Source organism: Myxine glutinosa, unplaced genomic scaffold (genome assembly GCF_964187855.1).
Source record: "Myxine glutinosa unplaced genomic scaffold, kmMyxGlut1.1 SCAFFOLD_1840, whole genome shotgun sequence".
Classification (NCBI taxonomy): Eukaryota; Metazoa; Chordata; class Myxini; order Myxiniformes; family Myxinidae; genus Myxine; species Myxine glutinosa.
In genome coordinates, this window is record NW_027617935.1 from 55,335 (window position 1) to 72,218 (window position 16,884).

Consider the following 16,884-nt stretch of genomic DNA (forward strand, 5'->3'; position numbering starts at 1 on the left):
AAGTATCTCTTTATTTTGCACATTAGCCAAAATTTTTTTTAACAAAAACAAAAGTTAAATTACGACTGGGATTACGGACAGTAAAATTACAGTTCAGTTCTTCGTGTAACCCCCACGAGCATTCAGGAGAGCACGTACACGTTGAGGCATGCTGTTCACGAGATTTTCCAAGGTTTGGACAGGAATCGCTTGCCATGCAGTGACAATAGCCTGCTGCAATTCACGCACAGAGGTCGGCTGCTGGTCCAAGTGGTCGATTTGACGCGTTAATTCTGCCCACAAGTTCTCTATCGGATTCATATCCGGGGACATGGCAGGCCACTCCATATGCTCTACACCATGGTCAGCAAGAAAGTGTTGGATCATGCGAGCACGATGAGGCCGTGCATTGTCATTTTGGAAGACAAAGTTTCCCCGAAAGGCTGCACGAGCAAATGGAAGCAATGTTTCTTCCAGAATAGCCCTGTACTTGAACTGATTCAGGTTTCTATTCAGAACAACCAGGTCAGTTTTGCCCCCTGCATGAAAAGCAGCCCAAACGGTCACCCCACCACCTCCAGCTTGGACTCTTGGCACTACACAATCTTTGTTGTAGGCTTCATGCACTTGTCTGCGCACTCGGACGCGGCCATCTTGACGATAGACCAGAAATCTAGACTCGTCACTGAAGATCACGTGATTCCAGTGTCCTGGCTGCCATTGACGGTGCTCTCTGGCCCACTGCAATCGGTGCTGGCAGTGTTGTCTGGTCAGGCGTGGCTTTCTCAGGGGACGCCTGGCACGATAGCCTGCTTGAACCAGTCGTTGGTTGAATAGCCTTCTGGATACAGGCACATTTGTCAGTTGCTGCCATTCGGCCCCAAGCCGATTAGCTGACTTGGTACGGCCATTGCGGACTAACCGGTGCAGCTGGCGATCATCCCTCCTTGTGGTTCTGCGGGGACGTCCTGGCCTCGGTATTGGAGTAGGGACACCCCTCTGAGCATTTCGTTTCAGGATCTTTGACACCTGACCTTGAGTGATGCCATACTGCCGAGCAATAGCACGCTGTTTCATGCCGTAATTTCGTAAAGCCACCACTACATGACAAACAGCATTGTCAAGTTGACGGACCATCTCCAGAGGAAGCGGCAATAACTTTTGGAGACGTGCAGCAGTTGTTTTCCACTAATACAGAACGCAACAACCCTTGTATACCCGACTGTGAAGCCAATCATCAAATGCACCTGTCCGTACATTTTGCCACGCCACCTGTGATATAATCCTGTTGTTGACTTATTGCTGCGACAGACAATCAGTGACATGGTTCTTTTAACAAATAAATCACCAAAGTGTAAAAGAAACTCACCAGATTGATGTATTGAGTTAAGAAAGTGAACCCAAGTCAAGAAAAGAAAAAAATTCCATATTAAATGCCAAGTCTGTATATTGATGAGGGGAAAAAAGGAATTTAAACTATTTCAGCATAAGGCGGCAACACAACAAAATGTGAAAAAAGTGAAGGGATCTGAATACTTTCTGAATGCACTGTACGTAACTGCAATGTTTGCTGAGGCGAGATGATTATTCTGCAATGTGATGAGACAGGTTATAATGTTGTATTTAGACTTTAACCTATGTAAAAAGATCGTCTGATGTGAGGGGTTTCTGGTTACTTCGGAAAATAGAATTGTCCAGCAAGTACGAGCAGTTTTTAAAAGGAAGGGGCCTTCGTGAATGTTCACTCTCCAAAAGCATATAAATGGGAAGGCAAATATGGTGTCTCGTCTTATTGTACATTATATTGAATGCACTATCACACGTACTGCGGATGACGGGATGACATGATCACATAGAGTGAGAGAACGGGATGTGGCTGGCTTGAGTTCGGATGGATTAAACGATCACTCCACATGCTCTTTGGAGTTACGTTGTTTGACTTGCTTCCTTCATACTTCAAAATACAACAGTTGGCGAGGAGGATAAACTGCCGACAATTCGGTGATGGAATCTGCTGCTTTCGCCACCCCTGTTCCATTCTTCTCAATCCCAGGAAGATCGTCCATGCCATGGCCACAATGACGTTGAATGTTCGAGAACTACATTCTTGCCGCAGGCCTTCAAGGAGCCAAGTGCGGATCTGAAACGAGCTATTCTACTACATTCACTTGGTGCAGAAGGTCAGAGAACTTTCTATACCTTGCCAGATGTTCAAGATGATAGTAATACATATGAAAAAGCCATGACTGCCCTTGAACAACGTTTCCGCCCAGATATTAATGTCGTAGCAGAGAGGTATCGATTTTGACAGCAGGCACAGCTCCCCAGTCGGTCGATGACTATATTACTACATTGCGGGAACTGATCGTGACGTGTGAATTTGCTGCAATGAGTGACGACATGATTCGGGACCAATTTATTGAAAAGACGACCTGCAGCCGGACATGTGAACGACTTCTAATGGTAACCGTTTTAACCTTCGAAACCTCGAGATATTGAAATTGCTCATCGTGTTGAAACTGCGATCAAAGAAGCCAAGTCTATGGGTTGTGAATCGAAATCATCTCATTCGATGAAAAACATACAGCTACAGCCTTGCTCTGGTGATCACCCACAACGAACTCCTGCTAAATGTTCCCAACTTCGTTCCAGTGCTCCTGTGAACTTCGGTAAATCTCCTGCTTCGCGTAAATGCGACCATTGTGGATCTGCCTCCCACCTTGCCAATTCAACAGTCTGTCCAGCGAGGGACAATAAATGTACGTCTTGCCACAAGGTTGGACATTTTGCTGCTGTGTGTCAACACTCACGTACTGTACAACAGGTGAATATCCAGACACCAGGTGAGGAAGAACGACATGAAGTTCTTGTTGTCCACAGTACACGCCCAGTGAAGACGAAGGTGACTTGTGACATTCTCATAAATGACATTGCAGTAAATGTGGTTATTGATTCTGCTTGTGATGCTTCACTGATGAATGAGGAACTGTTCACCAAACATTTCTTTTATGATGCTTTACACCCATGACATGACAGGAATTATTTAATTCCTACACTGCTGATAATGTTCATGTTCTGGGTTATTTTGAGTCGACTGTCAAATACCAAGATAGATGTGTTAAGGCTAAATTGTATGTTGTGAAAGGTTCGACACTGCTCGGTAAATATCTGATTCAGGGTCTGGGTATCAATATTCATGGTAAAACACTTACATGTTTTGCTACTACCTCTGATGTACCTACAAGTCGCAGTATTACACAAGAAACTTCCCGATCGCATGTACATATTCAGTCTCCTGCTGCCTGTATGTACACAAAACGAGATACAGGCTGAATTCCCTACTCTGTTCTGTTCTCGGGTGACTTAGGGTTGATAAAAGGGTACTCACATAAATTCAGGTTGAAACCTAATGCCGCCCTTGTCCAACAGAAGTTGTGCCCCCTTCCATTTGCTGTTAGAAAGGAGGTAGTGAAAGAACTAAAGTTCCTTCAGGAACAGGATGTTATAGAGCCTGTCGAAGCTTCTGAATGGATATCACCAGTCGTAGTTGCATGGAAAAAGCACAATACCATAAGGGTTTGCATTGATCTTAGAAAGGTTAATGATTCTATTCAACTACGAGGTTCCACCGTTTTCTCTAAACTTGATGTAAAAGCCACTTACCATCAATTTGAATTGACCGAGGAAAGTCGTGACTTGACTACATTCATCACTCATGAAGGTCTTTTTAGGTACAAGCGTGTATGCTTTGGGTTAGCTTCCGCCCCTGCTTCCTTTCAGAGACTGATGAACTCGCTTCTTTGCAACCTTCCGGGTGTGATTTGTTACTTTGATGACGTGTTTGTCTCAGGCAAAACACAATCTGAGCACGATTCCAACTTACGAGCCATACTCCGACACTTGTCTAATTCTGGTATTAAATTAAATACCAAGTGCATATTTGGCGTTCCCCGCATCGAAGTGCTCGGACATATTGTGGATAAAAATGGTGTCCGACCAAACCCAAATCTGGTAAATGGCATTGCTAATGCTGCTACACCTAGCAGCCCTGAACAAGTAAGATCTTTCATTGGCATGGCTGCGTTTTATGCGAAGTTCGTCCCTCACTTTGCCTCACTTGTCCAACTGATACGCGATACGCAAACTACCGTGCCTTTCAAGTGGACCGATTCAGCTACGACCGCATTCACCCCCGTGAAAGATGCCATCATACATAGCCCCGGATTAGGACTTTTTTGACCCTTCTCTAGACATATTTACCACTGACGTTTCTGGTTACGGACTCGGTGCAATAACGACACAGATTAACCGTGACGGTGTTGAGGTCACTATTGCCTGTGCATCTAGGAAATTGACTGGCATTGAGAAACGCTATTCCGTCGGAGAGCGTGAAGCTCTCGCATGCATTTGGGCTGAAGAACGCTGGCATGCTTATCTCTACGGAACAAAATTTACACTGCGCACTGACCATCAGGCACTGGTTACCCTACTTTCGACTTCGGGTACAGGTCACAGACCTATGCGTATAGCACGGCTAGCACGCTGTAATGCACAATTACTGTGCTATGACTACCAAGTACAGAATAAGCTGGGCTCTCAGAATAAAGTTGCTGATGCCTCATCTCGGTTACCTGCCGATACTGCTGATGACAGCATTGACATGGATCATGATGTTGACCGTGTCTGTGAAGTCTTGCTCCAAGACGTTCGTATCTATTCGAGTATTTTCTTCTTCAAGACGTTCGACGAGTTAGTTGAAGCGATTAGCACTGATGACACAAGTACAAGTGAAACGGTACATTCAAAATGGTTGGCCGTCCCAGTCTAAAATGGTCAATGACACTGTGAAACTCTACTTCCCCATTCGTGACTAGTTGTTAATTCACAGTCATGTTATATTCCATGGTGAACGAGTTGTTATCCCCAATTCCCTTACTACTCGACTGATTGACATTGGACATGCTGAACATCAAGGCATTGTTCGCATGAAACAACGATTGAGACAGTTGTATTGGTGGCCAAAAATGGACTAGTTAATGTGCTAGTCGAAATTGTTATGTTTGTCAGATGAACGATAAGACTGCTATTTGCCGTAATGACCCGATGAAACCAGTTCCATTTACTTCCACCACATGGAGTAAGTTAGGATTAGATATTGTCGGACCATATGCTTTCCATGACAACAGATTTGCTATCACTCTTATTGACTATAGTAAATGGCCAGAAGTTACATTTACTCAGTCTACCACAACTGAAACTTTTTTTCACCTCTGTTTTTAGTCGAGAAAGTTTTCCAGATGAGATCATTACTGATCACGGACCACAATTTGGTTCTTATGAGTTTTCTACCTTTCTTGCAGAAAGATATTAAACATTCACATTCTGCGATCTACCATCCTGAAGGGAATGGTGAGATTGAAAGATTTAACAAGGTACTCAATGAGGCTGCGCAAACTGCTAAAATTACACACCGCCCAGTGGTTCCCTCTGTACGCAATTTCTTAGCTGTGTACATATGTACTCCCCATAGTTCTACTGGTTTTGAACCATCTGTATTGCTTCACCGACGTCACATGAAGACAAAGTTAGATATTGCTGGAAAAACGAAGATCCCTGCTTTCTGCAGAGAGGAGATGGTGCAAAATAGAGTCCAGAAGAAACAAAAGTCTTGCAAAGCTTATGAAGATAAGCATAGAGGTGTGAAATGTACGGTATTTAAGCCACGCGATGTTTTAAGAGTAAAAAAAACCAGGACATGTTCCGAAAGGTTAAAGCAAATTCTCACAGCCTGTTCGAATAAGTGCTCGAGTAGGTTTGAATACTTATGCAACCGAAGATGGTAAAACATGGAATGTTCAGCGATTAGCTCGATTCTATGGAACTCCTTTTCCCAAAAAGGAAGAGTCTGGTGTTGAATGGTGTGATTTTGAAAGCACGAATGCTCCGCCAAGAAATGATGACCATGATCGACCGGTCAGAGTTCGGAGTGAGCCTGTATGGATGAGAGATTACGTATGATACTGATAGAGTACGTACATGGCATACTGAGCGTAACATACTTTCCCAATTAATAGGACTGTTTAAGATAGCCTACTGTGTCTCTACGATTGCACGAGTCATCGAAGTTAATTAAGCTCATTCTCATTGAACTGCGATGATATTGTAACTCTGAGTAGTAGCATATTTATTTTATAGAGAGAGGGGAATGTGGTGTCCAGTCTCACCGTACATTATATTGAATACACTGTATCACGTGTGAGGCGGATGACGGGATGAAGGGATGACGGGATGACGTGAACGGGATGTGGCCGGCCTGAGCTCGGATGGATTAAACGATCACTCCCTCATGCTCTTTCGAGTTACGGCGTTTGTCTTGCTTCCTTCATACTTCGGAATACAACAGCAGAGTAGAAGGAGAGAGAAGAACAGCCAGTAAAAAGTTGCTTTGTTGTGTTCTGTGCCACGTCGGAGATCAAGTTAGTGCTTTTGCTTTGACTTTGTCTCGCAGGCCATGTACGTGACTGACTGTCTAGCAGGCCACGTACGTGACTGTCTATAGCAGGCCACGAACATGACTGGCTTTGTCTAGCAGGCCACGTACGTGACTGACTTTGTCGAGCTTTGTCACAGGCAGGGTGGTTCATCAATGTGTGTGCCGTCCCTCGGGTGGACATTAAACTGGGAGTCCCATCTGCCGGCATTAGTGGGTGGACATTAAAGATCCCACGGTGTCCTTCGCAAAAAGGAGGCAGCTACCTCCAGGAAACTTGGCCAAATCCCAAATTTTTGCCCCAACTACTGCTGGGAAGGTATTGCAAACCACACAGTATAACCCTTGCCAAGAAGTGGTTTTGGCAGCACCAATACTCTAACAGAGTATGGTACATCAGAATCAGAATGAGGCCTCGTCATCCTGAATTGCCCCATTTTTGATTCATCAGACTTGGTGGCGTAATGGTTGGAGAGTCTGCTCTAAATCTGAGAGATCGGCTCAAACACTGGCCGGGTCATACCAAAAACTAAAAAGGTGCTGTTGGTAGGTGCTGCTTTTCTTTGCTTGGCATTCAGCTTTTGAAATGTTAAGAAAATGGACAATCCCCATAAGTTGGCATCGGTTAGTATCCATGGAGAGGAGGAAATGCCTCGTTAAGTGCGGTGAGAAAAACGGCACCATTGTTGTGACGTCGCTGGTACCGAGAGTATCCCAGGAATTGACGGCACTTCCCCCAAGCTCAGTAGCTATGTTTGTCCCATCAGTATGTCTATGTATGATATGTGAGTGGCAGCTCCATTACAAATCTTAGAACTTGTATCAAGGTCAAACAGGTGTCATGCCAAACTTCACTCATTCCTTCTCAAAAATCCCAACATAAATGAAATTAAATAAATAAATAAACAACAACCTCCACACTTCCTACACTATTTTTGATTTCTCGGCTGAGGAAATATCAATCCCTTCATTCAAAAGTTCAACCAGGTTTTGAAGTTGACACCACCAAACTCAAATAAAAAATTTTTTATGCTGTTGTCCCATTGTCACAATATAGCAATTATAGGATACAAAGACAAATAGGTAATCAAACCTTTCTGCCAGCTCGGCACGCTGTTCAGTTCGCTCCAAGTCGTGCTCAAGAACCACCAACTTACGAGCAACCTGCAGACAACAAAGAATATGAAAGCTACAGGAGATTCCACACCATCCTCCGATGATGATGCTCATTTTATGAGGCACTGTTCTGGGTGAAGTGTGCAACCAAGTAAGTGTGCAAAAGATTGTAGATGTAATTGTAAAATTGTAAAAGACTTCTCACTGCACCTCCTCATATTTGCGATCAGCTTCCTCTGCAATGTGCTTCGCTTCTTTTAGCTGAGCCTCTTGAAGTTCCATCTTCTCCTCATCCTGAATTGCCCTGTTTTCGATCATTTTCATGCCTCTGGGTCAGGCAAAAGATAGATGATGCACAATTACACCGACAAGAAAATGCCCAAAATTCCCAGTGCTCAGGGTACAAGTGCGTGAAATGGTCAGAAAGCAAGATATAAAAATAAGTACACAACAAGCGTTACGCCTAGGTCCCCCGTCGGTGAAGTGATGTGAGTTGACAAAGTGGAAGACGCAGAAAACATGCTATGATATGATATTTCGCTCACAAGGTTCAGACATACATGGAGGCGGCCATCTTGGATTTTGACGTGGCGACCCAATTTTCAATAGCGTTCTTCCTTATGCCTAGATACACCCACACACCAGATTAGAAGTTGGTACTTCGCTTATTTTTCAAGATATTCCGCTCACGAGGTTCAGACGTAAATGGCGGCGGCCATCTTAGATTTTGACGTGGCGACCCAATTTTCAATAGCGTTCTTCCTTGTGCCTAGATACACCCAAACACCAGATTAGAAGTTGGTACTTTGCTTATTTTCCAAGATATTTCGCTCACAAGGTTCAGACATATATATGGTGGTGGCCATCTTGGAGTTTGACGTGGCGACCCAATTTTCAATAGCGTTCTTCCTTATGCCGAGATACACCCACACACCAGATTAGAAGTTGGTACTTCGCTTATTTTTCAAGATATTCATCTCACAAGGTTCAGACATACATGGCGGCGGCCATCTTGGATTTTGACGTGGGTTGCACCCACACACCAAATTCGAATGCGGTCCTTCGCTTACGCACGCCCGTATGGACGGACACACGGACGGAGGGGAAAACCATAGTCCCCCTTTCGCTCCGCTGTGCGACGAGGGACAAAAAAAGCTTGAATTGAACAATTGCTGGAATAGATGCTTTAATTACGTGTGATTGGACAGCTAATGGTTGAAATGTAACAGCAGCACAAAATAATCAGATTATGAGGCCTTTTGGTGAAAGACAAAATGCCCAATAAGAGTGCACTTCAATCAAAGGTGCGTTCCACAGAACCTATCATTTTTGTGTCAATCTGCAGAACAATCTGAGAATCATTTTTGGTTGGAGTGACTACAATTCAAAAGCTACAAATTTAAGCAATTGAAGAAAAATTTCGGATTTTTCTTTTTCAAAAAATACGTTTCCGGTCTACACTGCCAGGCAGCCACAAAAGTAAATATTAATAACAAGCGTTACGCCGAGGTCCCCCGTCGGTGAAGTGATGCGAGTTGACAAAGTGGAAGACGCAGAAAACATGGAAGAGTCCATAATATTTGCGAGTGGGTTGGAGACACACCCACACACCAGATTAGAAGTTAGTAGTTCGTTTATTTTTCAAGATATTCGGCTCACAAGGTTCAGACATATATGGCGGCGGCCATCTTGGATTTTGACGTGGCAACCCAATTTTCAATAGCGTTCTTCCTTACGCCTAGATACAGTCGCGCACCAGATTAGAAATGAGTAGTTGGTTTATTTTTCAAGATATTCCGCTTACAAGGTTCAGACATATATGGTGGTGGCCATATTGGATTTTGACGTGGCGACCCAATTTTCAATAGCGTTCTTCCTTATGCCCAGATACACCCACACACCAGATTAGAAGTTGGTACTTCGCTTATTGTTCAAAATATTCCGCTCACAAGGTTCAGACATATATGGTGGCGGCCATCTTGGATTTTGACATGGCGACCCAATTTTCAATAGCGTTCTTCCTTATGCCCAGATACACCCACACACCAGATTAGAAGTTGGTACTTCGCTTATTTTTCAAGATATTCCGCTCACAAGGTCCAGACATACATGGCGGCGGCCATCTTGGATTTTGACGTGGGTTGCACCCACACACCAAATTAGAATTCGGTCCTACGCTTACGCACGCACGCACGGATAGTCCCCCTTTCGCTCCGCGGTGTGACGGGGGACAAAAATTGACAAAACGGTCTGAAACTCGGACTTGTTCTGTAACTCATAATAAGGACATGTACCAAGTTTCAACTGAATATGTTATAGGGGAAGGGAGGAGGACGGGGGGGGGGGGGGGGGAGATGATTTTGTTTTATAACATTGAAATTTATTGACAAAATATATTTTAAATGCAACTACATAAGAACAGCTCTTGGCACAAGTTCTATTCAAGAAAATATCGTAGGTAATGTGTACCCAGTATTCCCGATTGGAGGTGGGAGAAAGGGGTTCATAAACGTCGGGAGATGGAGCTTGACGTCCCACTCCCTCCATGCATTATACTAATATATCTGTCCAATCAATTGAGACATATACATATAGATGTATGAACATTTAATAAACTGATATACTCTAAAACATTGCATTTCCCAAGTCAAGCCTAGCCTTCAGTCTAGACTGTAACAATAACGTAAGAATGACTAACAATAACTTAAGAATAAAGTGGTAAACATAGGTATACTGATAATTTAAAAGTAATATAATAACAACTGATGAAAAAAAACCAATACTCAAACAGAATAATAACATAATATACATATTACGTTGTGTTAAAAAATATATCCATAATATTTGGACTATAAACCAAATACATATCCAAAAGAAATACATAATATAATTCAGTAAAAATAAGATATAGTGTACATTATGACAGGGTGGAATGACCAGATAAAACGTGACATCAAATAAAATATAAATTTTTAACTTAAACAAAAGGTTTAAGTACAGCACTTTGATTAGAGTATCACTATTTGGTGATAACACAAAACTAGACATAAATTGTTTTTGCATGACTTGGAAATTGACTTGTATTCCAATAATGACAAGAAATTATGTTACATTTAATTTAATCAGTGACATTATATAGAAAACCAACACTCAGTCATTGGTGTGGCAAAATAATTTAATAATAATCACCAATAATGTTTCATCGATATAGGATTCATTTTTAGACTTTTATAGATATTGTTACAGACGCGGTTGTGGATGTTGGTTTACCGAGCGGTTTGGTATGACCGCGCCTGCACGTTTACCCGATTATACTCGAACCTTGGCCGAGTCGCGCTATGCTAGGTCAATGAAGGAAAAGGACACAACGGCTGGGATTAAAATGACACGACACCAAGGGTTCAGTTCTCAAGACCTCCGGAGGAGGTTATATTATGGCGGAAGGTTAGATTACAGGAATGAGAGGGACAGCATAGGAAGACAGGCACTTAGACACACTCTTATATTAGCCCCGACAGACGACAGATAAACGGGACAAAACTGACTCACACGGGGATTGATGGCAAGGAAAGCGGGCAGTCGATGGCTCAAGGGGCACCGTTCTCGGAGGTACTGCAATACCGGGTCGATGCGTGGAGCTCGCTCAGCGCTTGGAGGTCGCGACTTGTCTCTTCTTCAAGCTCGGGGCGCATCTTACGTCACGTCCGGTAAGTGGCCGCGTATATCCGGCGGGGAGTGACACGCCCTCGGCTCGTTAGCTCCGCCCCAGATGGAATCGGCCTGTTGCTTCTCATTGGGTGCGTGCGGGGGGGTTACCGGCTCCGCCCTTGACGAGGGGCTGACAGGGAGCCCCTTCGTGGTAACCCCGTCGGAGCGCATGGTCAATGGCGGCTAACCGAGCCGGTGTGAGGACGCACACTCCCCCGCGCCGCGCCGGCCCCATTCTCCTCTGTTGTTGTAGTTGTAGTTGTAGTTGTTGTTGTTGTTGTTTCATGGGGAAGATGGGAGGAGGTAAGGGGAGGTCCTAAACTCACTACTGGTGCCATACGATCACATTCTGGTGCAACGAAGAGTCAGAATTAATGGAAACGAGTCCTTAACTGACATAGACTAAGAATAACTAGCAAGATGTCCTATAGTTGTCTACGTGAGATGCGGTGAACCTGGGCACGACATTTAATGGGGGAAAAAGGGGAAGGTCGGTTCTACAGAGTGTTATTTACAGGCAATGGGACTAGGGAATGGGGGATTGGGGATAGTTGGGGAGTATTGGGGAAATAGGGGAGTATTTACAAGCGGATATTGAGGCCAAGTCCCATATCCGCAACAATATTAATAGTTTAGCCTGGTGTTGGCTTAGCGGTTAGTGTGCCGGCTTGGGATCCTAGGATCCTGGGTTCGAATCCCGGTCGATCGCTGAATTAACACCAGGGGGGTTGACTCAGCCTGTCATGCTTCCGAGGTCGGCAAATTGAGTACCAGCTTACTGGGATGAATGATCACGGTGTGTACCCCGATTCAGCATAGGTACACCTTATCCCTGCGCATCGTAAGAGCGTGACCAAGGGTTGGTGTCAGGAAGGGCATCCGGCCATAAAAACATTGCCTCAAAAAGGGAACCATGATTGTCACGGGGCCCGCAAGGCTAACCCCCACTCTGGTGGGGAAAATGGCCTTAAAACGATCATTCATTCATTAATTCATAGATATTAATAGTTATGGTCATCCAACAGCTAAACCTATGGTAATACTGGAACTGATAAGCATAACAGAATGTGGGGGATGAACTAATAATTCAGAAACATGTCAGATCAGTTCATCCTCAGTGTCTTCATCATCCTCACTGGCTGTATCCACTTCCATATTTTCACAATCATCAACACAATTACAAAGTTCAGTGCATTTTAGTCCTTCATTTCTGCACTTGCAATGCCTTGTAGCACCACACTTCGTAGTAGCACAGCCACACTTTATCAAGTGAATTACTGACTCAGGTGCTGGGAGTTGTGTAGATGTTATTTCCACCCAGTGCCCATTGACCATATCCCAACCATAATCCTGAGGTGATGGAATGTTGGCATGGACATTTTTGTCATTGTTCCAGATCATTGCTTGGTAATGTGCTCTCAAGATTGAATGTTTCGGTGCATCTTTTGTTGGTGGCAGTTTTTCAGACTGGGCTTGTTTCTTCTTGAATAACCACCACCTCAGGTCTTTCACCTCATCTATCTGTGTTTGAGGCAGAAGCAACTGGCATACATACTGCTCCAGTGCCTTCATAGTGTCCTCTGTTGGTTTGAGAGTCTTGCCTAAATTGCTAAAGGCTGAAATGGTTTCTTCACTGGAGTTCTGAAATACCTTCCAGCATGTTAGCTTTCCCTTGCCTGCAAAGCTACCAGTGATGTCAGCTCCTGTAAAGGAGTGGAATCCAGGAAGGGCAGCAACTTTGTTACTGCCTGGAGCATCACATATTGGTCCTAGAGGAATTGATCTGTGCTTGTCTTTAGCTCCTGTTATGAATGATGAATCTATACATAATTCTGGGTAACGTCTGAGAGCAAGGATAAGAACATCAGTGTCCGGTGAATGAATGTCTATCCTAGTAGCTCCACAAGCTGTTGCATCAAGGGCATGCAGCAGAAACTTTGTGTCAGCCTCTTCCTGTTCATTTGCCAGGTAGCTCATGTCCCTGTGTGTTGCTTCACATTTGTCTCCCCAGGCCACAACAAGCTTCATTCCATTTTTGGTGCCTTGCTGAAGAGATTTTTCTGCCAGGTAGTTTGAGAACTCCATCTTTGTGTTTGTATGAGAGAGTAGTTTCTTTAGGGGCACTTGTGCAATGTTTGTATTGTCCATTATGTGGTAAGCAACTGGTTGAGTGCCACCTTGCCTTCTTTCTCGCTCAGTTGTTTTCAATGACTGGGAGACATCATATCTGTGAAATACCAGATGCACTGCATCGTATTTCTGTTGGTTGAACTTGTTAAAGACAAGTGTTGTGAAGTAAAGTCCAGGATCTGAACACAGCTTTATCCTTTCCGGCTTCGGCATTGATTGAACTTCTGCCATGGCATCGATAAGGGCAACCTTCATTTCTGTGATTGGGTGCTCAGCTACTTCAGCATTTACCTCTGGTGAGGCTTTGGGGGCATCTTCAACGATTTTCATAAGGTTGCTCTTAGCTGAACAGTGCGGCATTGTGCCATCTGCAGCAAACAGAGCCCTTGGCAGTACTGAAAATTCATGTTTCCCAATTTCATCTTTCAAGTTTATGTCAGACCTCGACTTTGACACAATTAGCATGCGGGCAAAGAGTGATCGGTTTTCCTGAAGTTCAACTATTTTCTGTCCTGCTTTCACTGCTACTTTTTTCCCCAGTGTGTTTCCATGTTTGTAGCTTTCTCTTCTTCATCGAATCCCAGAGATTTACTTCACCAGTTGTGATTCTCTTTGACACAAATTCATCAAACAGATCCTGGCCAATTTCATTCCTGTTGCAGAGGTCATTCTTGATATTCTCTGGCAAGACTGCTTTTGTAGCACAGTTAAATAGATCATCACAGTTTTCAGTGAATGGATTTGTAAAACACCTCAGAGTTTGGACAAGATTTTCCCACATTTTTTGATATTTGTAATATGTTTAGGTAGTGTGATGTACAGAAAACAGTATAAACACTTCAGTAGCTTCATTCTGAACATTTTGAGCCCAACATCTTTAAATTTGATTGAGTAGTTTCAAAATTATGATTTTAAGCATCGTTTTATGGTGGCCATCTTGATGATGGCATAAAATTGTGTTCTACACGTTTTTGAGATGGCCACCAAGTATTTTAGTTGTTTGGGGTCTAATAAAGATAATTAGATAGGTGGTTTGCTTTAACCATTAAATGCCCACGGGACTTTTTTAACTACCATATACTACCTGACTAGTCACTCAGAAAACTCACACCTGCTCACTCTCCAAAAATCCAAATTGCCACCTGCATACATTCACCCCCTTACTCTCCAGATTGTGGAATTATCTGTGTCCGTCATCTCATCCTCACTTCAGTCTTTCAAATGCGCTGTCCATCAGTACCCCATGCACATCTACATTCTACAATCTCTTCTACACACACTGATTCTTTCCCATTCTGTTCTTCTCCAGGTCTTTGTTACTCACTTTCATGTTCTTGATCCTTGTGCATGTCCATCTCCCCCACAACCTTTGGTAGCTTGTTAACCTGCTGCTCTGTCATTCAGTTCTTCCACTCTTCCATTAAAAAAACAAGACTCCATGATTAAGAATCTGCAGTACAAAGCTGATAAAATCCATGTTTTTCTTCAAAGCCCCAACCCCATATTTTGAATGTATTGCCATAGATTCTAAGATGTCGGCTCTTCCCATCATTGTGAAGTGCAGTTCGAATGCGGTTCTGCGTACCGTAGACCACCATAAACTTGCATACAAATAGTGCCTAGAAAACGCTCATATAATGACCATATTTGGTAGGGCCACGATCCTGGCCGGTCAGCCTGTGCTTGTCGGCCACGATCGTGGTCCAACACGCTTTATGGGTTAAATGCCACCACAAAAGCTGAATGTGAATGGAAGGAGAACTAGAGGCCATCCGAGGAAAACATGGGATGAGTTCCTGAGAGATGATCTCAGAGTTTAAGGCCTAACAAGAAGGCTCGCAGCAGATTGTGCAGCCTGGAAAGCAGCCATTAGTTGAATCACAGCTTTAACATATGCAAGCATGGAAACGGCCGTAAAACGAAGATGATGCGAGCAGTGATGATCGGCTTCCAGCCAGGCCGGTGCTTTCGATGTTGTTGATGCAGCTTAACCACATCTGGGCTGGGATATTTTGTTCAGCGGCACATCAACAGATATAAACTGTGGATGGTGAATCAGAGGTGGTTTGGAAGTTAATGCAAACTTTGGTTGAGTGGGCGATAGCAGGGCATTCTTCCCACCCCTCACCCCCAGCCCAGGTAGGATAAAGTTGTATGTAGACTTCAATTCAGTATGTTTTATTGCCATGGGTATCCAATCATACTTTTAAAGTTTTGTATGGTTCAGTTAAGCAGTTTCAGAGAATATTAATGTTTTTCTTTCAGTCCAAAATGGCTGCCAAACAACTTGACTGATTATGTCGTACAAGCATATGTTAGCCACCACACCAATAATATGTTTCCAGTCCCTCACCTCTCACTTTCATCAGCAACCTTTTCTGCATCTTCAAGCTTGCGTACAGCTGAAGAGAGACGTTCTTGGGTTCGCTCCAGCTCTGCATCAATCAATTGAATTCGTCTGTTCAAGGAGGCAACGTCAGATTCGGCCTGCATCCATGCAGAAGGAAGAAAAATCAACTTATTTGTCAAATAGTGAAGGGAAAACAATTCTAAAACTTATAGCAATCTTCATCATACACTTGACATGCAGCTGGTGGAAATTTGGTCAACTCATCAGAAGTGATGACATACTTACCCAAGCAACGGAAGGGGAAGGGGAAGGAGGGGGGGGAGTGGAATAGCTGGAGGGAAGGGACTGGGGAAAGGGACAGGAATACTTGTTGAATATATGAATATATATATATATATATGAATATATATATATATATATACACACACACACACACACACACACACACACACACACACACACACACACACACACACACACACACACACACACACACACACACACACACACACACACACACACACACACACACACACACACACACACACACACACACACACACACACACACACACACACACACACACACACACACACACACACACACACACACACACACACTAGTGGGGTCACACGTGGGCATCCCACGGACATGAACAACAACAACAACATGCATTTTAAGGCCATGTTCCCTGCGAGAGCAGGGGTTAGCCTTGCGGTCCCCATGACAATCTTCTCCATTTTGCCCTATTTTCTGCATCTCTCCTTGTTAACCTCCTTGCCCGCATTTCTTCTTCCACCATCTTTAGCCAAGTCTTTCTCGGTCTTCCCCGTCCTCTACTTCCTTCTACATTAACTTCCATCACTCTTCTCAACCAGTCACTTTCATCCTTCCTCAATACATGACCAAACCATCTCAACCTGTTCCTCTTCACAGCATCAATCACAGGCAATATTCCCATCATCTTTCGCAATTCATCATTTGTCTTCCTCTCTCTCAACGATACTCCGCACATCCATCGAACCATTCGCATTTCCCCCCTTTCCAGCCTTCGTTTCTGCTCTACGTTCATTACCCATGTCTCGCTGCCATAAATCATAACACTTCTCAC

The 16,884-nt window shown here is 43.8% G+C and overlaps 1 protein-coding gene across 1 annotated transcript in view; it reads right to left on the reverse strand.

Annotated features, from left to right (window-relative positions):
• Window positions 1-15,934, reverse strand: part of LOC137434075 (uncharacterized) — a 30,887-nt gene extending 14,953 nt beyond the window's left edge. Inside the window, exons 1-3 of the mRNA XM_078769262.1 lie at window positions 15,777-15,934; window positions 7,796-7,913; window positions 7,563-7,633 (exon numbers count right to left, since the gene is read on the reverse strand). Of these exons, the coding sequence (XP_078625388.1) occupies window positions 7,563-7,633; window positions 7,796-7,913; window positions 15,777-15,916 (329 nt within the window). The 5' untranslated portion in view covers window positions 15,917-15,934. The remainder of the gene's footprint in view (window positions 1-7,562; window positions 7,634-7,795; window positions 7,914-15,776) is intronic.
• Window positions 15,935-16,884: the final 950 nt, after the last annotated feature.